Source organism: Myodes glareolus, chromosome 19 (genome assembly GCF_982192425.1).
Source record: "Myodes glareolus chromosome 19, mMyoGla1.1, whole genome shotgun sequence".
Lineage (NCBI taxonomy): Eukaryota > Metazoa > Chordata > Mammalia > Rodentia > Cricetidae > Myodes > Myodes glareolus.
The window spans coordinates 31,449,954-31,465,716 of NC_142044.1; the positions used below are offsets into that span (position 1 = coordinate 31,449,954).

Below are 15,763 nucleotides of genomic sequence, written 5' to 3' on the forward strand. Positions count from 1 at the left end.
TGAAGGAGTGGACACTGTGAAGTACTGGGAAAGCAGTCTGCTGGATAAGACAGACCTTAAATAGGAACTAACAGCTGAGAAATCATCAAAGAACAATGTTCAGGTACTTGAAGGTTGTCTCACTAGAAAGTGGGATTTCGACTAGACACAGTGCTTCCTGTTCCAGTATAGAAAACAAGGCTGACATAGCGTTCCTTGTGTCCAGTGTAGGAAGCCAGGCTAAACACACAGTGCATCAGTGTGTCCCAGTGTAGGAAACAAAGTTGACTGCCTCAGACGTGGTGGGTGGTCATGATTGTATACCACAGGGAAGAATGGAAGGGAGGCCGAGTGTGGAGACATCCTTTGTTGTCTCTTCAACAGGACAGTCAGTATTAGGTTCCATGCTTCTATGAACATGATGTGTACCTCCTTATCAGCTCTCTCAATCAGTCCTCTGTCCACTCTTAAGTGAACCAGGTTCATCTCCCATTTGCTGCTAATTCCAACAGTTAACTTATCCACTTCTGTGTCTGCCCATTGTATCTCTTGACCTGCCTGCTTTCACTTTCTATGCACTGCCCAGTCTCCATTCCTTTAGGATGCTTCTGCTGCGCCAGCTGACACCTAGTGCAGCTCCCTGTTTGTTACTGAACTGTCAGTCACTGTTTCATGCTGACGTGAAGAACCTGGCCTGCCTTCTCGTCCTTTTGTCCTCGTCCTTCCACCTGAATCTGCCCAGCATTCCGTGAGAGCCCAGGGCCGGGCATCAGGACCTCTGTGATCGTAAGATTTTGTAACATAATAAGAAAAGCCGTGAGACCTTAGTCAAAGTTGGGATTCTCAGTGTGTAGATGAGCACCCTTGCAGTAGTGTCTCCTGGGGCTGCACACCCTCCTCCCCCCCGCCACTGAGAAATCCATACTCCTTTGCCTATAATTCTTCTTCACCAGACCTTTTAAGAATTTAGGCCTGGATTTTTCTGATTTTTAAGTAATCTTGCACATCTTAAAGCAGTCCTCTCTGTAGCATTTTGTGCAGAATATTACGTTTTTCTCTGCCTTGTTCTGTGGATTCTCTTCATACATAGTATCTCAGAACTTAATAGGCCTTAGGTGAATGCTAGTTGGTATTCTCTCAGAACAGGTGAGTGTCAGTTCAATAAAATATTACTGATTTTCCAGGTACTCTGTTGTAGTTTCCAAACCTGTCTGTATTGAAGGGAGATGCATTCCAGGTGGATTCCCCTTCCTGGTTCCAGTGAAGAAGCCCAGGAAGGGGACTGAGTGAGCTGTGAAGAGCTTTTCATTCCCAGTCAAAAACTTGAGTGTGGCCATCTCTTTATACATTTTACTTATAAAATTTATTTACTAAAAGTGGTTTTGAATTTAAAACAATTCTCTAAAACTTAATTTAAATTTTATATTTTTAAATTAATATTAATCGTCATATAATTTAAAAATGCAAAGCTACTCACTTCCCCTCCATGCAGCGTTTTACTTTGGTTACCATTTTCTTATTCACTGTAGGGAGATGATGTGTACACGCAGTGAACTTAGATCTTTGGGTGTATTTTTAGAGGATTTGTATATATTGGTATATTTTATGTATTGGGTTAAAAAGAGGCCATTGCTTCAGAAGCTCTGGGCCAGGAAATAACCAGATTAACAATCAGTATTAGTTACTCTTCTCATTGCTTTGACCAAATACCTGATAGGAAGCAACCTGAAAGAGGAAGAGTTTATTTAGCCCTTCGTTCTAGGGAATTTAGTGCATCCATGTAGCATGTCAACACAAGGTAGCACTGTATGGCTGCTGGTCCCTTGTACCTTCCATCTGTGAGTGGGGAGCACATACAAAGTTAAGCACAGTCTAAATTCTCAAGCCCTCCCCCGACCCATGACCCACTTCCTGCCGCCAGACTCCCATCTCCTGCTCTTCTACACTGTGCTAAAGCATGCAGACGGCTGAGGACTAAAGCTTCAATCACAGGAGCCCATGGGGACATTTCACATTCAAACAGAACACAAACTAAAGCAGATGTCGTTATTAGAACCGTTTCTGAAATAACAGTGCTTTGGGTCTGTGACTTAAAAGCATCATTACCTACCTCTGTATTCTCCAAAACCTCCATCACATGTTGGTTTGCTTCTGAGTGGGAAGGTGGCTGTGAATTCAGTGAAGGTATGTGATACCAGATGTGAGCTGAGAGCAGTGAAAGTCAGAGCCCCAGTGCGTCTTTCCAGGAACTCTGATGGGATCCTTGCTTGCTGACTTTGTTTTTATAGCCAGCAAAACGGACACATGAATCTGTGGGGAACTTCAGGAGTCTGAGCTACTTTTCTGTCCCGAGTAGCATATGCTAGGCATCCATCCAATCATAAACAACTGTCTTGATTTTGCAGGTTGTCTGGTACAGTTGTACCCCCCCCCCCCACACACACACATTGTATTTTGCTGGATTTCTTGAAACCATCAAAACTACTCATAATCATTAAATAAACATGTAATAAAATTGTAGTTGATTGGCTTACAGAGATGACATTGTTCAGTAGTTCAAGTGATTGCCTTGAAAATGTGAGGACCAGGGTTCAGATCTCAGATCTCTAGACACTCATGTACATGCCACAGGTGCAGAGACAGGATTCCAGAGCAGCTTGGCTAACAAGACTAGTGATATCAGTGACCTCTGGGTTTGATTGAGACACCTTGCTTCAGTGGGTAAGTCAGGGTGGGGGCAGACTCAAGGGTGGTTCCTGCACTAACCTAACCTCTATGCACTTTCAAGCGCGAAGATGTCCACCCAGCCAGGCACCCCTGTTCTCACACTCTTTCAAAGTGTGCATGCATTCCACACACACGTGAAAAATGGGGAACAGTCTAGTTGTTTTTTAAGGAAATTTTACCTAGTTTGTTAACTCTTTTTGTCAAAGATTATTTCTAATTATTACATGAATAGATAATAAAAGATGGGATTTATTTTCTTTTACTAATTAAAACTGAAGTCTTGGAATATACTCAGTGAAGCAGCTGACTTTTGACTTGTTTCTGTTTAATTACTTTCTCTCCCAACTACATGACCCCCCCACACTAAGATGAATTAGTGCTGCTCATAAGTGCTTAGGGAGTGGGCCAACCACTGGAGCTTAGTCAGCCACCAGTGGCCACACCCCCAAAGGATGAGTCTCCCTCAGCTCCTGGCTCCTCCATTAGGTAGGAGGCCTTTTAAGTTCCTTCCCCATCCATATTGGAATTTCGGCTGGCTCATTTTATACAGGTAACTGCAGCTACTAATGAAAGCTAACCAGTAGTGAAAAAGTTTCTTTGTAGGATATTAATTTATGTTCAGTAGTTGGGTCTTGCTTTGTGGCTGTGGTGGGCAACCAAGAGCGCTGTTGTAGCCTGTGTTGTTTTGGAGACCTCTGGGGAGATGGCTTGTGTCTGGTGACAGTGTTTGTTTAATAGCCATGTCTTCCTGGAGCAGCACTGGCCATTTATGCAGACTTCTTCCATTTGAAATACTACTTAAAAAATACATTTTTAAATTATCGTACTAACTGGTAAGCTTCCATAAAGTGTTTTCACAACCCTTACCTTTGGTTGATTGATCTCCTCCTAACTTTTATACTCATCACTCTTAACCCCCACTGTGTCACGTGTCAATAAGATAGGTTTCCATATACCCTTCCTCTAGGTTACTCCAAAGGACTTAGTGCTTTTTATTGAAAAATAAAAATTATTAGTTTATCATACCACTGACTCCGAAATTTTCCAACTTGGTGTTTATTTATGGGAAATGCCAAGTGTTTCTCATCTACAGATCTTTTCCTTCCTCTCATATCCTTCCCCAGCACTCTAGTTCCTGTTGCAGTGTCTCCTGGCACCGTCAGACCTCTAATGCCAGCCAGGTACCCAGTGATCCTGCGTGGAGTTGGAGCGAGAGCAGGGCATGTATGCATACCCTGCCGACTGCACCCACAGTCTCCCAGGAGAGAGACAGAGACTCAGACAGACAGACAGACACACACACACACACACACACACACACACACACACACACAGTGTGTTAAATAAGCAAGCCACCCCTCTTCGTGCACTCATGTCATTCCTAGCTCTTGCTCTTTCTCTGAGCCTGTATCTTGCAGTTGTTAGGGGGTGAAAGGTCATAAAAGTACTTGCGGTGGAAGCCCCCGAACCAGGGACTGTAGACGATACACAGAATGAGTGGCAGTGTATGCTCTTTCTAGACTCTGAGCCTTGCCCGTGACAGGTGCTGGACGACAGTAGATGTTTGTAGAAATAGGATTTCCACACCAACTTAGAGACAGTTTTTTAAAAAATTACAAAAAATTGAAACAAAACTATGATTAAATAATTTTCCACCTTCTTTTTCCTCCCTTCAACTCCTCTTATGCCCCTCCTTGTTCTTCTGTTTTGTGTCTTTGAGCCAGGCAAGAACAGTTATTAGGGCACTGGTGCTGAGTAATGCCGAGCTGAGAACAGGACGCGGGAGCTCCCAGGGGGCTTAATTATTAATTTCTGTTTAATTGTTTGATTTTGTCTTTGTCCATTTTTACCTTCGTTAGCATGTATTGCTGAGGGCTGCTTTGAGAGCTGTGCTTTGTGCCTTATGAAAAAAGCACAAAAAAAGATGAAACTGTGAGGATTTCATTGGTAAAAAGGAGATGTGTCATTACTAGAAATAATGATGTCAATTTAACAGTCCGCGTTTCTGCCTTTGGTTTCCTTCCACAGTTAGCTAGCCAGATCCCACACCTGCAGGCCTGTGTCACATGCTTCATGGCTCTCTTTTTGCCTCCACAGAAATAGAAAAGTTTCAGAAAGGAGAAGGCAAGGATGAAGAGAAGTACATTGACGTGGTGATAAACAAGAACATGAAGCTGGGACAGAAGGTGCTGATTCCTGTGAAGCAGTTTCCCAAGGTAAGGAAGGCGTAAACCGCGGGCTGCTGCTGTCCTGAACCCCGGGGAGCAGAGGCTCTTTGGCTGACACACTTTTGAAGCTAGTTCAAACTTTATAGTGAATTTAGTGATTTGATTCTTTTGCTTGTTTGTTTGACGTCAGAATAAATTGTGGAGTCATGTCATCCTAGCCAAGTACACAATCTGCCTTTCTTTTCAGTTTCCTCATTTAAAATATGAAATCGAGTGCTTTAGAACTAGGATTGTTTATGTGAAATGCGTAGAACTGTGTCAGGCATGCGCATGTGTAAGCACCTGTTGGCACAGACTTTCTTTCAGGTGTCATATGTGGTCATATATAGGTTTATTCATAGGTTTATATAGTGTTCCTTCCTTTGAGTTGCAGAGTGATAATCCTTACCCACTGTGCTGGGGCTGGTTTAGTCAGTTTTCACTTTGATGTTATACACTACATTGCAGGAATGTTGTATTTATTACAAGTCATTTTCTGTGGGTAGGTTTATTTGTCAGGCCAAATGCCAAGTATTGAAATGGAGCTATGTTCAATTTTTCAAAGAATTCCCTTCTTTTTCCCCCTGAAATAGTTGTATAGTGTGCGGTATCCATAGGTAAAGAAGTTGGATGGTGCCTGCCTGTGCTCCATCTGCAGTGTGCTGTGCTCTCGGGGTTTTGTTATTCATTCTGTTGTTACATTGGTCTTTTCTTGTGCTCTGATGACTTGTGCTCTGGGTACTTGTGCCTGCTGTTGTGAAGGGCATGCAGTTGTGAAGGGCATGCTGTTTGACCCGCTTATCTCTTGACTGCATATGTTTTGTTGACTGACTGGTAGGAGTTGTTTACAAGTCATAGGTACAAATCTTTTCTTACCATTTTAGCTTTTACATTAAGGGTGGTATTGCATCTCAAATGAGTTTTGTAAATTGTGTAACTTAGAGGTTTGCTGTGTCCTTGAGCAGTCCCTTGTTGGAAACTTAACCCTAGACTTGACTGTTAATCATGTTTGGAGGTGAGACCTTTGGAAGGTGAAGGAATTAGACAGTTCATGAAGGTGGGCGGCTTTGATGTCATTCATGGCTTATAAAAACAGGTAGAGAGACCAAGGAGGCGACTAGTGGTTGGAATGTTTGTTGCTCAGGCATGAGACCATGTAAAGGCTGTCCCTAGCAGCATAATTTGTAGCTTTAGCAGTAGTTACAGAAAGCCAGCTACTCTGTAGGAGGAGAGCCCGCTTGTTTGTCCCAGCTACCCAGCTAGTTTACACCCGAAATAACCACACAGAAATTGTATTCATTAAAACACTAGATTTTAGCTCTAGCTTCTTTTTGGCTGTCTTAACCCATTTCTATTAATCTACGTATTGCCACGTGGCAGTGGCTTACCAGCAAAACACATCTATTTCTGGCCATGGATCCATGGTGTCTCCTTGACTCTGCTTTTTTCTTCCCATAATTCAGTTTCATCTTCCCTGCTTACCTAAGTTCTGCCCTATCAATAGGCCAAGGCAGTTTCTTTATTCATTAATGAAAGCAGCACATAGACAGAAGGAACTCCTACACCATTTCCCCTTTTCTGTTTAAACAAAAAAACAAAGCTTTAACTTTAACAGAGCAAAATTACATATAACAAAACAGGTATCAAACAAGAACTACAGTTACAATATTTATATCTACTTTATCTTTTATCATAACTAAGGAAAACTGTAATTATAAATTCTTCAACTCCATCAAAGATTCCAGAAGGATATGATATTACCTAAGTCAACAGGAAGTACATTGTAAGCAACTTCCAAAACTCTAGAAGTGACAGAGACATCTCGCTTCCTGGACAGTCACCCAAAGTTCTTCTGTACCGTTGGGGCATCCATCTTCAACCCACAGGCCCATAGTATCCAACAGACTTTCCCAGCAGAAATTTCAAAGACAGGTCAGTCACTTTCTTCTGTGTCCTGCAGAATGTCTCACAGGCTCTTTCATGAAGCAGGAACCCTCAAGGATCATCTTACATTTAGGCAAGTTCAGCAGTTATTTCTCTGTGGGTCCTGCATGTCCAGTTTATACAGTCCAGGCAAGAGCAGTTTCTTGCCCAAATGGCTAAGGAGCCTCTTTGATGCTGATCTTCCTCTTGAAATAATTGCTGCTGCTAGGAGTAGATATGCCTCACCGTTATAAAAAGTCCTAAGTTTTTAAAACATTTAAATGCCATATTCTGAAGATCTCTGAAAGATTTGAAGAATACCTTTCTAACTGAAATAAATCTCTATACATCTAGAAAATCTAACTAACATGACTACAAGCTTTATTATTAAAGATGACTCTATTAACCTGTATTTCTTAATTATACATTACATTTTTAAATGAGCTACACAATCACAATACCTTAATCAAGATCAGAAATACATATACATATAACAGAATTGACCTTAAATTTATATCAATAAACCAAGATCTATTCCAAAGCAAGTTATTCATCTCTATAGCATATCCCTCTTTAAATGTAAACAAACAATTATAAACTATTTGGGAAGATGGGCATAGCTCTGTTCATACTACTTCCTGCTGTTTGGGGACACTGTTAACGAGGTCTTTCATGGTGTAGCCTGTGTGCTAGGTTCATCTCAGTTAGCAGTTGGGTGAAGTAGTTTTTTGGGGGTGTTCTTGGCAACTGTTCAGGGGGGTCTTGGTGTATGAAACCATATTTGTTTGGTAGCAATCCATAGGTACTCATCTCCTGTGAAAACAAAAGAAGAACCTCTTTTCCCAAGCAACATCTCCTTAGACCCAAATTCTGAAGCCAAGATGCCTTTATCGTATACATGCTGGTTTAGTTTGGCAGCCCATACAATGAAATATCTCTCTGTGCTTAGCTCCTCCACAGTAAAAAAATTCAAATAAAACACAATAATATGCAAAATCCAGACTCTCTGTGAATTTTCCATTTTTATGTGGCTTATTTTTCTTTACTCCTTTTAATCTATAACTATCTGTACTGTCTTTTTATAGACTTTACCCTTTTCTTTTAAATCATTAACTTTATTTTATGACTCTTTATACTTTTTTTCTTCTCTCTTCCAAGCCTACATATATTTATCCAGCAGTATGACCCATTCATAGGTCTTTTATGTCTGAATCTGTCCTATTGTGAATTTGCAATTCTTTACTGTCCAGAAGCACTTCTTAAAATGCTAAGCGCTTCTTTAAAGCTTCAGCTGCACCATTGTTATGGGTAGCACAGTACCATCTGTTTGCCTGCCCAGTCTAAAACTTAAGCTGCACTGTTAGTATGGCATATACAGGACTGCCTGCTCGCTCTACACAGTCCAGCATGGCGGAGCTGCTTGTGCCTCTGAGCCGCACACACTTCCCCAGTTGCAGGCACAAAGCTGGTCCACACAGCCACCAAGCAGGTTACAGCGTGCTGCTCACAAGCCCCACCCACTCAAATGCTCCTTCTCCTGAAAGAGTCAGAGGTTGTGCTGGCAGTACAACCCAGGAAAACTGGCATTTCAAAGCCACTGCTTTTTTTCTTTTGCTACAGACTCAGGAAACCTTGTCTTAAAGGAGCTGTGACATGCCACCAGCAAACAGCAAGAAGCTGTGTTAAACTCTGTATTTTTTTTTCTAGAATTCCTTTTCAAGTTTTTCAGGTTTTACGTGGATATAATCGACCACATTGGAGCGCCATAATAAAGACCTGTGGATCCCCTAAGAGAGCCTGTCTCAAAAACTAAGGAGAAGACAACCGAGGAAGGCAGCAGACATTACTCTCTGTCCAGAAACTCATGGACACCTGACTCACACACATACAGAAATAAAATAAAAACGAGAAGGAGGAAGAGGGACCCAAACTTCTGTGCTTTCTCTCTCCATGTTGTGTTTGCATCCAATAGAATAGTAGCACGAAGGCCCTGAAATGCTAAGTTGACCACTCTCCAGTGGAAAGCCACATAACCAAGGATGTGTGGGGAATATGAATTGGTCTTGGGGAGACACAAAGAAGGGTGTGTAGGGAAGGGCTGTGTGTGTGAAGGACCAGTAAGAATAACATGCACATACACAACTGCAAGTTTTGGTACTCTGCTCTTGGATGTCTCAGCCCACAATGTTAGCCAATAAACTTCATTCATTGTAAGTTATCTCTGCTCAGGTATTTTGTTCCAGCAGCAGATATGGAATGAGGCAGAAGTCAAGCTTGTTGTTTGCCTATGAGAGTATTTGCTTTTCTCATCAGGATCTGATTCTTTGTGTCCATGGATTGATTTTATACCTTTGATGGAAATCAAATGGCTATGCAAGTGAGGTTTATTTCTGAGTGCTTTGTTCTGTTCCATTGATGTATTTATGGATCCTTATGTCAGGACCATAGTCTTGTTTACTGCAGCTTTTTATGGAGAGATGTGAATTTAAAATTACTCCAGCATTGACCTTCTTTTTTGGATTACTTACATATTCTGGATCCTTTACAATTCCATATAAATTTATGAATTCACTCATGGATTTCTACACAATGGGCTGCTGTGTTCTGGCTGCATTTGTGTTGTGTCTGCAGAGAGCTCTGGGGACAGTACCCTCTTCCCAGCTCTTACTTTTCCTTGTTGTGTCTGGCTGTAATGTGGCTGTCTGTTTATGTAGACATGCTCCTCTTCCTCTCAGCAACATTGCTTACCTTCCTGCTTCACTGTCTGTCTGATATTCATGATTAGTCACTATTAGAAACTGGGTGCTTCCAACTATTTATCTTCTACGTTTCTAATACAGCATTTTTTATCTTACTATCCAGTTTTTCCTTCTTTTGTTAAATTCCTAGTTTTGTTAATTTGTGTGATAGATCTGTTGGTTTCTGTTTATATAACCATGGTATGTGCATGCGCAGTTCTACCTCTTCCTTTACAACATTCAGGCATCTTATAGTTCTGGGATAATACTGAACACAGATGGTAGGGGAAGGAGCCCTCTGCTTCCCCCAAAGAAGAAAAGTGTATGATTCTATTTTAGTTCTCAGCATTGCTTTCCTTTTATTGGTGAAAATTTTAAGATGAATGAGTTTTTAAGTTTCATGTCGTTGCTTCTCCCATGTACCCTGCTGTCAAGCAAGCCTGTCCCTAATGTTTGGTATAATCAGGACAGACCTTCGCTGTTGTCCCTAATGTTTGGTATAACCAGGACAGACCTTCGCTGTTGTCCCTAATGTTTGGTATAACCAGGACAGACCTTCGCTGTTGTTCTGAGCTCGCCTCGGCTGCGTCTGTCACCTAACTTTGTCACACGTGTTGTGCCCATTTTTATAACTCTGGAAGGTCATTCACTAAGAAGATTAAGACAGTCTTAAATGAAAAATATTAGCCTTTTAAAATATAAGGTAATCTGTATGATTTTTACTTAGATTTCTGATTGGGTCAAACTTAGAGTCTAATGCAGTGACTGGTTCTCAACCTTTCTAATGCTGTAACCCTTTGATATTGTTCCTCATCTTTTGGTTACCCCCAACTATGAAATTATTTTTGTTACTACTTCATAACTGTAATTTTGTTAGTGTTATGAATCATAATGTAAATATCTTTGTTTTCCTGATGGTGTTAGGTGAGCCCTGTGAAAGGGTCATTCAATCCCCAAGAGGATGTGACCCACAGGTTTGAGATCTGCTGGTCTAATGACTGTGATTCCACAAGGGCAAATGAGTTCCTAAGTTAAAAAATGAGGATATTGTCGCTTTTGAGAAGCACTTAGTCAGGGATTTCTGCTGTGGCCAGTGCTCTGTCTTTTGCTTGTTCTGGAACTCTCAGTCTTCCTCCTAAAGGTGGCTGGCTTTCCTGAAAATACCAGGATTTTGTCTGATTAAAGCTTGTTAGCAAGATTCATTTCATTACTGTAAGGCAGATGTGTTTGTACTTACTGTTTTAGAAGTGCCGGAGTGCCAGTGCACTCTGGAGGCAGAGGCAGCTCTGAGTTCAAGGCCAGCCTGGTCTACAGAGCAAGTTACAGGACAACTGGGGCTATTATAGAGAAACCCTGTCTCAAAAAACAAAAGTGTCAGTTTATTGATGTGTTTGTTGAGTTTGGTTTGTCTTGAAAACAAATTATTTGTGACACTCTTGAGTTAATGCTGGAAATGCAAATTGATGGAATTTTCTGGGCACAGCGGATCTAGGCAGCCTTTGGCATTCCCACCCCTGAGCACTTGTGAACATGCTTTAAATCATGTCTGCATTAGCTCCCAGCTTCTCCTAGGTCTTTTTTTCCCAGGTAGGAGCCAGAAGCTGCTTCCTTCCCTTTCATCTTTTCTGAGAACTTTGATCCACATTGACTGTGAATTTTGCTGAATGTTTTCTTGCCTTTGTTGGGGTAAATACTAGGTATTGCTTATTTTGTTTTCAGACTAAATATTAAGTTTTGATTGCTCTGAATTAATCCTTTGTTAAAGGCTACTTGGTAAAGACATTGATTTGCATACTTCTGGATTCAGAATAATATATAATCTCCAGTGATAATGTCCTACAACTTGTGTGTAATATTTTTGTGGGATTTTGTTATTGGTTTTATGTTGTTTCTATTAAGTGATTGAGAAAGTGATTTTCTTGCTGTCTCTTTCAAAGACTTTGGTAGACTTCACTCAAAGCTGCCTGGCCTGATGCTTGGTGATGAATTCATTGACTGTTGTGACACTAGTTATATTTGCTAATTGGGTTTTTCTGAAAAAGTCATTTTTATGGGGCTTTTCCATTTCATCATATTTTAAATGCTGTTCCTTCACGTACGTCTTGTGATTCTCTCTAGAGTTCAGTGGGCCCAGTGCACTCCCTCTGATGTCCTCAATCATTCCTAGCATTCTGCTTGCTTGCTTTTGTTAGCTACATTTTTGTTTGATGGTTACGTTTTCCCCTGTTGTTCAGATTAGATTTTCATTGTTGTATTTATTTTCTCTATTGTATTCATTTTGCTATTAATTCCACCAGACAAATGTTTTTAATGTCAGCTACAGTAATTAACATGTATGTTACACTTTTCTCTTGCCTTTTTTTTTTTTACCCCATTTACTCCAAGTGTTATTTGCATATTTTCTGGGGTGTGTGTATATGTAAGATGGGGGCTCTTGATAAATGTGTGAGTGCAACCACTGTGTGTGTGGAATCCAGAGAAAAACCTTGGGTGTGGGTCCTGGCCTTTGACCTTGTTTGACTGGCTCTTGTGGTTGGTCCCAGCCGCTTACTTCAACTAGCTGGCCCACAGCTGCTGGGGATTCTTCTGCCTCAGCTTCCTGTCTCTGGGGATTGGTGATGGATTCTTCTGTGCCCAGCTTTCCCTGACTTTTGGGGCTCACAGTCAGGTCTCCAGCCCTTCAGATGTTAGCTTCCTTTACACCATCAATTCAGGCAGATTCTTGGAACTCTTGATCGGTTAGTTCTGAAGTCTTGGTCATGTCATTAGATTAGGCTAGCCCTCTCTTAACTTGAAGAGTCTGTCGTGTTGAGTAATTTTAGATTGTATCCCAGAGATTATGAATGTCCATTCTGGCAAGGCTCAGTTCTGTTAAAATTCTCTGAACTACACTGATGTCTTGTTAGTAGCTAATAACCAGATTCTATTCAGACTGTAATTATTAAGAGTTAAACTATTTTTTTTTTTTAAGCTTGGCTTTGCATCTAATGCCAGAGTATATGGTACAGGCAGCCTGAGATCTTGGCAGATCTTATGTTCTAACCCTTTCGGGCTTTCTTCCTTCAGAAGGTGCCTGTTTTCTGTTGCTTTCCAGGGATCACAATAGTTGACTTTGATTTTTTTTTGTTCAGACATGGACAGTTTATGGTTGACGCCTATAGGTTTCACACTGTGACCAGCTTTACTCTTTACAGAGTTAGGCAGATACATTTTTATATAAATAGAAAGTATGGACGTTATTAAGCAAAAATGGCACATGGAATGGATAGAATGATGAGCAGACACAGCAACTCCTTTTAAAAATATTTGGGTACATGATAATTACTTTGAAATTGATACTTAGTTATATGTGAGTTCATGTGTAGAGTAATACATAAATGTAGTGTCTTAAAAATAATATTCCTTTTCAGTATCAACTTTGAAATAGGAAGACATGTAATTTCTTTGAATAACAGATTCAGGCACAGTGCATTTGTTTACAGTGTCTGTGGCAGGCTGGATGTCTCCCATCAGCTTTATATGAATGTGTGTAGAGCTGCTAGCGTCAGTTAGCTGCCAACTGGAGGAGACTGGAAGACTGTCTCTCGGAGTAGATGGGGCAGTGCAATTCCTTATGGAGTTGATACTGGCTGTAGGCTTTGAGCTTCTGCAGCAAGAGAGAACTGTTGGGTGTGGAATTTTAGTGTATAAAGAGACTTAAACTTACTGAATTATTTTCTCCTGGCACTGATTTTGTGTCTGACATTTGAGGATCTTTCCGGAACTGAGTTTGTTATAGGAAAACTATGGCGATTCAGTTATTGTCTCAAACTCACTTGAGTGGGAAGTACAGGTGACTGGAGGGCAGGAGGGTCGTTTGGGCACATTTATAGAGTGTTGCTTTGAGGAAGGTCGTCTGTGCCAGGATCACAAGTAAGACATGCTGGCATTTGCTGTTTCCTCCAGGTGCTGAGCATGGATGTCGATCAGATGCATTGAAAATTACAAGCCATTTATTTCATTTGGTCATAAAGATTATTTTCACAAGATACGCAGATTTGAATAGAAGACGTGAAGGAATTGGTTAAGGATGAGAGTATTGGGTCTACTTAAGCTAAAGGGACTGCATATTTTTCTAGACTAGAGTGACTTTTGAGCTCTCTTAGAGGATGTGGGGTTCTATTTCATGAACCCATACAGCATGGCCCATACAGTCTCGTGTTGAAGGGGATGCTGTAGACCATGTTTAAAGACCTGTCTTAATGTTGACTGTCTTCTTCCTTTTGTTCTCCCTTGGAGTGTATTACAGGCAGTTTCAGATCCGGCTATTCAGTAGTTTACCCCATGAAGGTTGTTGGTCTAGTGTGTGTATGGTGAATATAAAATGCGTGAATACATTAAAGGTTGCGATTTTCAGAGGCAGCTTCTTCCCCAGAGGATTTATGTGAAACTCTTGTTTTAGGTGTAAAACTGACAGTTTTCCTGTAGAAATAAGATAGTACCATTTGTAGTTAATTATCTCTATTACTTTGCCTGGGGGTTAGTTTATTTGTGGGAAACAGCGCAGTTTTTATGTATATGTTGGGACCTGATGATGAGCCCCAGCCTGAGCAGGCCCTGTGTGGTCCTTCACCCCCACTCATACAGTGTGGTTCTTGAAAATGCGTGGGAATACAGAGTTATTTATGATCACATGCAGCGAATTGGCCCTCACTTTAAACATTGTCATTTCTCTGTTGTAATATGAAAAATCCTGACTTCTAAGATTTTGATGCATTCATTGGTAATTACATCACCTTGCTATACAGTCAGTCACACTAATTCCTCCTGGTTAAGCAAAACCTGTTATCAGCATTGCCCCTGCCTTGCCCTCCCCTTCCTACCCACTTTTTCTGTACTCACCTCTTTTAGAGACCACACAGGTCATGGTTTGTGTGTCTGTAGCTGGTGTATTTTATTTAGCATGAATCTCTTTCTATCAGTCTATGTTGTCACAGTGATGTGGGTTTTTTTTTATTGTGTCACCATTTTCCATTCTCTATATATCTCACGTTTTAAATCCTTCATTCCCTGATGGACATTTTGGTGGTTTCTATTCATGGCAGTTGTGGCTAAAGCAGTGAAGTTGGGATCGCAGGCCTCTCATTAAGATGCTGATGGGATCAGCATCTGCATTAGAATTTGCAGTGCTGTGTAGAATACCCTAACCACAAGGTTGTAGGGAATCCCAGTCACCCCTCTCGTGTTTCCTACCTCGGCTCCCTTCATCGTTCCCTCTCTGTCTTGTCTCACTTTGTGGGTGTGGAAGGGCAGCCTCTTATCCACGTCGCTTCTTACCTTTGATTTTAAATCCTCCAGTTAATCCCCTGCTTTCTAACCTAGTATGATCTTTGATTTTCTGAATTAATGTTTTCCAGCTATCTTACATACATCTTCCACTGGCAGATTCAACTGTGGTTGGATAGTGATGAGAAGTATGTAAACTAGGAGTCTCTAAGTGTGTGTCACCTGCACGTCACTGCCCACATCTTTGCCCCCTTGCTCATATAATCTGGAGAAGTTACTTGTAATCCCATTGCTTTTTTTTTTTTTTAAAGATTTGGTAATGTCTGAGTTACTGGGTTCTCTACCATTTGCAAATCCCATGTTAAAAACAACACTCAATGGAGCAGTGGTGTATTTTACCACAAATAATAGTTATATTTGCTAGGAAAAGTAAGACATTGAAATAATAGCATTTATTGGCAGCTCAAGTATGTTGCAATAATCTCAGCAGCAAAGAAAATTGACATAAGCTGTTGAGCGGCACCATTAGATTTGAGGGGCAAATAAGCTTTAATTTCGTAAGTATTTACTTAGAAGTTATTATACAGGAAAGATAGAAAATTGAAGTAGGTTTTGCATAATCTAAGAGAAGTTATAATGTTAACAGTGGAAAGCATTCATCTCGTTAAATAATAGAGACTGAAGGCTGAATTAATGTCAGAGAGGTGGTGGGCCAGAATCTGAAGGAGTGATGGGAGGTGACTTAGAGAGTGCAGGTGCAGTGCGAATGGGATGAGAACAGTTTCCTCAACTGAAATTATCTCTGCGTCCAATTTATTCTGCTGAGTCCCACACCATTCACCATTGACTTTTTTTTTTCAACCAGTGGTAGTACAGCAGTGCTACTTTAAAGACGTAAATGTGCATTTTTATAAACCTTCATAC

At 40.9% G+C, this 15,763-nt stretch overlaps 1 protein-coding gene across 3 annotated transcripts in view; it reads left to right on the forward strand.

Moving 5' to 3' along the window:
- Khdrbs3 (KH RNA binding domain containing, signal transduction associated 3) overlaps positions 1 to 15,763 on the forward strand; it is a 157,394-nt gene that overhangs the window by 52,751 nt on the left and 88,880 nt on the right. For all 3 annotated transcript variants that reach the window (XR_007236515.3, XM_048457213.3, XM_048457214.3), the window contains exon 2: positions 4,804 to 4,922. Coding sequence is in view for 2 of the 3 variants with exons in the window: in XM_048457213.3 (XP_048313170.2) it covers positions 4,804 to 4,922 (119 nt within the window). In the remaining variant the exon portion in view is untranslated. The remainder of the gene's footprint in view (positions 1 to 4,803; positions 4,923 to 15,763) is intronic.